This window comes from Ixodes scapularis, unplaced genomic scaffold (assembly GCF_016920785.2).
Source record: "Ixodes scapularis isolate PalLabHiFi unplaced genomic scaffold, ASM1692078v2 PGA_scaffold1__304_contigs__length_218370807, whole genome shotgun sequence".
Lineage (NCBI taxonomy): Eukaryota > Metazoa > Arthropoda > Arachnida > Ixodida > Ixodidae > Ixodes > Ixodes scapularis.
This window is the reverse complement of record NW_024609846.1, coordinates 52,767,403-52,775,929: the sequence shown is the minus strand read 5'-3', so window position 1 is coordinate 52,775,929 and position 8,527 is coordinate 52,767,403. Positions and strand designations below refer to the sequence as shown.

Below are 8,527 nucleotides of genomic sequence, written 5' to 3'. Positions count from 1 at the left end.
TCTTTTTTTTTTTTTAATGCCTGTTTGGGCAGCAGGAAGAAAATGTCAGCCAGGTTGATAGTACATCGAAGTTTGTTCGAGATGTATGAATTAAAATTATGAAAAAAAAATGAAAAATTAATCGATAGGTTATAAGTATCGAGACGCAGTGCGCTTAGAAACTATGACGATAAATAAACGTAGTATTTCCGTACGCCTCCACAGCACCTGGGATGACCGTAGAAAGGCAAAGTTGCTGATGCGATTTGATTTTAGTTGACTTTACTGTATAGCAACTTGAATTCAGTAAATTAAGATGCTTTTATGTTTCTGTTTGTTTTATTTTACGGATATATATTTGCCTTTCTCTTTTTGTGATGCATTGAAGTAAGTTTTTATATCGCATCTATTATTTGTAATTCCAATCTATTCTAGTGTCACTCAAAAGTCTTTCAGACCCAAGGGGTGTAGATCAATGCGCTGTGCCAGTTAATTTGCGCGCATCAAATGCAATAATTAATACTATTGATGTTGCCAAGGCGTGGAACTAATTCAGGTAATTCATCTTGGCCCCTCACATTTTGGCCCCTCACATTTTGGCCCCTCACATTCTCTATGACCGGTATCGACATCACTTCTGAAGCGGAAACAGAGAATGGAACTCGGTGACATCCTCTTCCTTGCCACGTCCATGAACACCTTTTAAAAACGGCAATGTACGGCACGCCGAGGATGTCTTCAGTTAGTTTGTTCAACTCGGGAAGAGCAGCTGTAGTCATGCATTACGCCCGCACCGAGGAGTACAAAGTTAGTGGGAACAAAATCAAGCAATCAGTCAATGGATCAAACACAAATAAATGCATAAATGAATACATTAAATAAATGAATGAATGAATGCGGGCAGGTGGAGGGGGACGGGGGTAAAAGGTCCACAGGAGTCACGCAGGCACGTAGCCAGGGGGGGGGGGGGGGGGGGGGGGGGCATGGGGCCCGGGCCCCCCTCCGAAAGGCTTCCATTTTGCTGGGGCCTCCTCTCCCCTCTCCCCCTCATACAGCATTTTGTCATGGGCGCCCCCCGCCCCCCCCCCCCCCCCCCCCCCCTCCCCCGAAACCCCTCCGAAACAAAATCCTGCAGGCTACGTGACTGGAGTCAGATGTAACACTGCTCCGCAAGTGGGATGCGACACTCTTAGCGAACGTGCTAAGAGAGTCGTAGTTTGTTAATGCCGGCTGGATGACTTACAGAGTTGTACCGGGATCGAGAGCTACCAGAAAACTCAGTGAATCAAAATTGATGCGTGACAATCTTGGATGCTTCGTGCAGCAGGCGACTTTCGTCGTATATTCTTTTTTCATTCTACTGGTTAGGTGTTCACATCATTCGAAACACCTAAAACGATTCTCGCTTTTTTTTATTTTGTATTCCTGACTTATTTACGTTCTAAATGTGGTTGTCAAGGCAACGGGAGGACCGCGGACGGATCATCTGCCAACGTTTGCCGACCAAGGCAAACAAAGGAAGCTGCTGTTGAGTCCTGCGCGGCGCCTGATAAGAGAGCATATGACGCAACCGCACGATCGACCAGACATGGCCAGACTGCAGTTTCACTATCGCGGCAACTTTGAGAATGCGGATTTGGCCATTCGGTTCGATCGATGGGGAAACAAATGATTCGTGCTTGAATCATAGTGGTCTGTGGTTGAACGTATTCTTTTTTTATTTATGTATATAAATATATATATAGATATAGACGTGTGTGTGCGTCTGCGTCCATGTGCGCGTGCTTGTTTGTTTTGCCCTGCCAAGCAAAAAAAAAAAAATGGGAGGGGGGGAATTAGTCAAATCATCATATGTGCTTTTTGCCCACGCTCCCATCGCCTTCTAATATGTGTGCTTATAGACAAAATAGATATAAGTATGGGGCGAAAAAAATGCATAGTCCCGCTGGTCCAATATAAATTCAGTGGCTGGTCCTCTTTGCATGATGTACGGTGTTTAATTTAGCGCAGTAGTGGCACCAGATAATGATCAATAATGTTTGATAGTTTCATTCAAAGATTTTGGATTTAGGTTCCAACTCTTCGAATTTTACGGACGGTGATCGAAGTCTTACGTTTCAACGACGGAAGCGCTTTTCAAACGCATTATTGAAAGACTGGAGATTCATTTTGATAACATGGGGTTCGTTAATGTGCAATCGAAATCTTAATGGCACCTCGGGTCCACGTCTGGAATTTGAATCCGTTGACAAAAGGTTCCGGAAGCCATAAAACTTTTGTAGTCTTGTGCGAATGGTGGATTTTTAGTTCGAAGCGAATTCGAAGCGAATACTGGTTTTGGCCGAATATTTTAGATTCGAATATCGAATAGTTTTTCCACGCCATTCACTACTATTGCATAATGCTTAGACGACAACCCAGCTAAACCTGTGAAGGTTATTCCACTTGTTCATTTATGAGCTAAGTTTAATCTATCTATATTTATGAACTGTGACCTCAGAAGGTCTGATTTCTTGGGATGACAAGTAAATGACGGATTTGACATAAACTGAATCCTATAGAGATGGCCAACTATACCAAGTGAGTGAATTTACAAATCTTGCTATATAAAATATTCTTTCTTTAATCTCGAGTTAAAAAAGAATGAATTGTGCATGATGAACACATGTTGTGAAAGCATCTCTGCCTAACATATAACATAGTATACTCTTGCATAAAAGTTTAATATTGAAACTTTTACTACAATGTAGATATACACATTCACAAAGTTTCCATTTATTTTCAAATACAGTCTGCACGGGTGCACCATCCCGCTTTGAAGGCATGTTTTTCTTCCAAGCACGCAATTACGATATTGTCCATCGCGGCGGGTTACCCCGTTAAGTGCGCTTCTTACCGAGCACCGATGTAATGCAGATAAACAACACCCGGAGAGCTCACTTACATGAGTTTGGCTTCTCCGCAGCGCACCAGTGCTTGGTAAGAAGCGCACTCAACGGGGCTAAACCGCCGCATTCAACATTTCGATAAACGCGAATAGTGCAGTTCTTTTCGAAGCGAATATCGAATAGTGTACTATTCGGAACTACTATTCAAAATTTCGAATATTCTCACAACCCTACACTTTTGTTGAGCTACCAAGGCGGTAAGCTGACGATTTAGGATAAGCACACTCCTCAGAAAAGTCATTACACTTACTTTTGAAGTAATATTTTACTAATTTCAGCGTCTAGTAAGTCGTGGAATTAGCCCATAAAATTTTGACTGAAGAAATTGTAATTTTCGCAACTCCCCGTTATGCACTTAATCCCCCATTCCTCTGTTTCGCTGGCCAGGCCGCAGAAGTTTTCGTTGTGGATTCAACACGTGTGGACTCCTCGTTTCTGCGAGTCACATCCTCGCCGCTGGGAGGTATCGCCATTCTTGGAGGCACGACGCGCTGGAATCCGCACCTGCTGCCTGCGGGAGCACACTTCCGTGGAATAGGCCCTTTTGCTAAACCCCAACAAGCAACATTGGTTGCCGCCATTTCTTTGGCACAAAGCGTGTAATTGGATCCGACTGCTCACCGATTGCTGACGCAGCACTCGTTCTCGATCCGAACTGAGCCGAGTTCAGGCCAAACGCTGAACAATGGCGAACTCAGATAATTGACGCTGCAGCTACTATAGATCGTGCACACTTCTGAAAAAGGTTTATTTTGTCTGCATAAGCACTCGCGCGCCGCAGAAAGTTTTTACACATGCACGCGCTACGTCCCACAACATTGCACAGAACTCTCATAAGTTGTGCTCAGTTGTGTACGTGCTGCAGGGCCAGCTCCGAAAAGATACAAATTCAGTTTCATTAACCTGCGCGCGACCAAAACGCCTTTCCAAGGCACATACCGCACCAAAACGTGTTGCATTCAGACAACTTTCCTTAAACTCCTAGCCGTAATGGGCCCGCTTTTTTTCACTCACGCAGGTGACTGCCAAGTTGCCAAGACTCGTCAATTTTCCTTCCTGTACTTATGGACGTCCTGCCACGAGGCACGAGCTAGCGTAAAAATTACCCAGCATATGCGATTGTGCTTTGTGCGTAAAAAGTTTGATACAAACCATCCCTCACATGCATAATTAGTCTACCCCACCCCCAACAACCAGGAAATCTGTTCTGCCCCATATAACGTAACCAGGAAGCTTTTTTTTTTTTTTGTGTGTGTGCATGTGTTCAGGGGTTGGGGAGTTTAGCTATAGAGCTGTGCGAGATCAGGGGGTGAGGGGGGCGGGGGGGGGGGGGGCAAGTCATTTCTGAGAGTGGGGTTGACTTGACCCGGACTCCCCGCCTTGTTTCTGCCTATGCCACCGATATCATCTCTCGCAGCAGCATATTGTCCTCGAGCTTCGAGCAATTGGTTCCCAATGCTTTCCAATCCCATGACCCATCACTTGCAATGTTTGCACCGTTCGTGATCTATATAGGGAAAGTTGTCTAGGTTTCATGTAATCTCCCCGTCAGTTTCTGCCTCTTTCACAGTAGCTGATGTATATCTGTCCCGGCGGAGTCATCTTAAAATACAGAATAGAAGCACCAAAAACAGTATCTAAATAATCTACTCACGGCAATCAGCGCGAGCCTTCCATACATGCACATCTTCCTGGTAACGACGTCTCTGCTGCACAGGAAAGCTCCAAAGCCGCTGATGATCGCTAGCTTGCTGAACCAACGCAGCTTGTTCCTTGCGTGGTCCTCAGTCATGAAGGCTCGGGCAGCATTGCGGATCTCGAGGTCGCCGAGTCCGTCAGCGACGCAGCAGTCGTACATCGAAGCCAGTTCAGCATCAACCTCGGCCAGCGTTACGGTTCCTTTGTCCGTAGCCGTAGTCGCCATATATACGAGAGCCTGGGCGGTGTCTGCTTCTCTCAAAGCGACGATTCAATGGAAACTGGACACTTTAAAAAAGCTCTGGGCTCAAACAGTTCGCTGTGTCGTCTCCGTCCGACGCTACGAGTGAAACGCGCCGAGGAATCGGCGTTTGTTGGTGTACGCGAGAATGGGGAGAGAGGGCTAAAGAGGGATTAAGACGAGCGGATTAAGTGCAAGTAGAAAGGCAAACAAAAGAGGCGGACGGGAAATATTTTTGTCGGGAAAGCATTATGTTGAATGGATTGTTTTGTTGCTGTTAGTACATTTGCCAGCACGTGTGTACACACTGCGAAAAACAGTTAGCACGAACACGGCGTCATACTTCTCGGCGTTTTACTCGTAGAGGTGAACATGGAGCGACAAGCATACATGAATATTTTGTACTACGCTTTTCAACTACAGATGCAAACCACACACACATACACACACATACACAGAAAAGGTGAACGATCGAGTGTTGTACCCCATCTGACCTTAGCACGAACTAACCGCATTCAGCGCCTGCACCATCGGGGGCGTGTATTGCTTCTCTCGCTCCGCTATGCTCTCGCAGCTACCATGGGCCGCTAGCCTTCTCAGCAGACTTCCGGAGAGCGTTGGGGGACGGTGGAAGCGGTCTACGAAAACTCTCTAGGGCCTGAGCCTTCGATCTTAATCAAGTCGTTTTCGCCACCGCTATTGAAGCACGACCTGCGCCGAGGTAACACAATTTACCACCCACCGCGAGCACATCTCAGATAACAAGGCCGTAGCGATGAATTCTCTAGGTCACCCACAGAAGATCAACACGGGCAATGCTTGAAGTTAAGGGGTCTCGAGGGATCTCAGAACCCCCACGAATTTCGACGGGGGGTCTGAGACCCCTTTGGGGAGTAGATCCAACCGTCGCGCCCCTAGCGGCGAAGTTGAGAACTAAACCTATGGGTACAACATGAACTATTTGGGTGTGTTTGTGACGCACCGTTCGGCTGTGTCATCATTTAGATGCATCTGCATGTTATTAGTTTAAAGGCCAGCTGCTTGTCAAACTATGCCCCACTAACCCCCCCTCCCCCTTCCCCCCTTTCCCAGGTGACCGTAACAGAGACCCTCTGAACAAGGGGCACGGAAGCACAGATTGGGCGGGAGTGCTGAGTCAACGTTCCCCCCCCCCCCCCTTTTTTTTTTTTGTGATTAGTGGCCCAACACGAGCTGTTTGTCGGGCGATAATTGCGTTCCAAAAACGAAGGACGCAAAGAAAGCTAAAATAATTTCAAAAAGGGGGCTCGGCGGCGACCATCTATGAATTTTGCGCCCTGGGCGACCGCCCAGGTCACCCACCCCTAGTGCCAGCCCTGCCTGTTCTCAGAACTGGCTCTCGCCCGATCGCTAACGCGCAGCACTTCTGTCCATTCTGGCCTCCGGTTGGTGATGTAGAAGACGCACCACTACGGACCTTTAATCAGTGTTGGGATGTAATACTTTAAAGCGACACTGGCAGAGTGTTTATGCTCGTCAAGGTTTTTATTGGTACGTGACATATGAGAGCCCAACTACCCAGAACAGAACTTGCGGCTCGAAATTATTTTTCTTTCCGATCGAGAACTCGCCGATTTGAGTCGCGCTCACTCTCATATCCGTGGTCGCTTACCATTTTCTTTGGTTTAGAGACAACCACCAAAGATAATCAGTCATGGGTCATCGAAGGCACACACTCAGTACTAAAATTGGACAAAAAACATGATTGCTAATGGCTGCTTGATATAAATATCTTCTATTTGATCATTATTTACTTCAAATACATAAGTATCAATGGGAAGCAAATGGTAAACAAAACAAAAAGTTTTCAGTGTGGTTTCGGGGAAAAGTGTTTGATTTAATGCATCATAGCCAAATCTGTGTGACTTAAATTAAATATTTTTAATCAAGATTTAGCTTATCTTGGTTTTTATTATCCACTCTTTGTGGTGCACTTATATCAAAACATGTAACGGTATTCGTTTCTTTTTTTTTTTATGCTATGGCAAAACAAAGAAGTGTTTCCATTGGGAGTTACGGCTACAGATCAGAGGATTACCAAGAATTTAAGAACACAAACGTTTTGCAACTTCTGCATATATGAACAGTGAGCAGCTGGGGAAACCAGGCATAGCTTGAATTGCTCTCCCCAACTTGCAAGCCAGTCCGCCAGTGAAGAACATGGCACTAAAATAATTTTTGTTGATCAATAGTTTCCATTTATCTGGCAGAAGTCACCTAAAGAGAAATGCTAACCGTGTTTTTCTCGTCGCAATAAAAACCTACCTCTCACCGAACCCTCATCGTCTGCGTGTGCTTCTAGCTCGGGCCATTTTTTCATTGGAAATTTTGGGATGCTCATAACTCATATAACGCCCGGTTCTCATTCTTACCACCTTATCTGATTCTCTAAAGCTACATTCGGGTGGAGACCGAGCTAACTGAGCGATCGTTATAGTTTACTTTTGTTGTAGCGGCATATGCATGTGTAGTGTTTCAAGCTTGCCACTTGTGCCGTGTTGAACACAAAGAAACACATCGCCACTGCATGACACCTTCGAAGCATTTGAAACACTCTTTCGTTCAGTGTGACGGCTGTAGAGCTGATAAAATGGTGAATTGATGTGCTGTCGTAAAAACCTAACTAGACAGGGCTGCAAGCAAGTGCCGACGGCCCATCTTGCCAGCGCTACAGCTCGACGCTAGCCAGGCCACACAGCGGCATCAGCTTCTAAGGCGCGCTTCACGGAGGCTCCGCCGCATTTGCCACTAGTCCTGTGGCTAGTGGTGCAAAACTATCGATAGTACTATCGATAGTATCGATAGTCGCCGGAAATCTGACTATCGATAGTAAAAACAACTATCGATAGTACTATCGATAGTGGGCTATCGAAAAACTATCGATAGTACTGTCGACAGTTTACTATCGATAGTTTCGCGACTCTAGTAGTTTGCGCCGCTCCCTCTTCTCTTTTTGTTGCTTCATTTTTTTTTTTTTTTAATGGGACACCAACTATCCCAAGCACTTACCATCCCAACTTTAGTTCAGCTTTCAGTGATAACGAAGACGGGAGTTTGGGCGAAGAGAGAAGGAAGGGGAGGCGAGCGGCGAAACTACCGATAGCATCGGTAGTCGTCGGAAATCTGACTATCGATAGTAAAAAAAAAAAAACTATCGCACTATCGATAGCCGACTGTCAAAAAAACATCGATAGTATTGATAGTCGACTGTCGAAAAACTAACGATAGTACTATCGATAGTCTACTATATCGATAGTTCTGCGACACAATATATTGTTATGGAAAAACTACCGATAGTATCGAGAGTTTTGCATCACTACCTGTGGCATGTGACGTCAAGTCTGATGAGCACCTAAGTCACCGAAAAGTGGAGGAAGTGAGCAGGAAAAGCGTGATGCTTGCTCGGTGCTGTTTCAACAGACAAAGGACTACTGCACTGCCGGACACTTCAACTTCCACGATTTTTGATAGAGTCGTGTCGCCTCTCGATTTCTGAAGTTTGGCATGGCCTTTAGCTTTGACCTGTGCTTCGACGGCGCGTTCGAAATTTTGTAGTTTATTTGTATTTTGCTCGTGATCCCGCGTTCTGCATCAGGGGTTAAAATCTTGACACTTGGCGAAA

General features: G+C 45.6%; 1 protein-coding gene across 1 annotated transcript in view; it reads right to left on the bottom strand.

Moving 5' to 3' along the window:
* Positions 1-4,851, bottom strand: part of LOC115311576 — a 35,354-nt gene extending 30,503 nt beyond the window's left edge. Inside the window, exon 1 of the mRNA XM_029970265.3 lies at positions 4,582-4,851. Coding sequence (XP_029826125.3) covers positions 4,582-4,851 — 270 coding nt within the window. The remainder of the gene's footprint in view (positions 1-4,581) is intronic.
* Between the last annotated feature and the right edge of the window lie 3,676 nt (positions 4,852-8,527).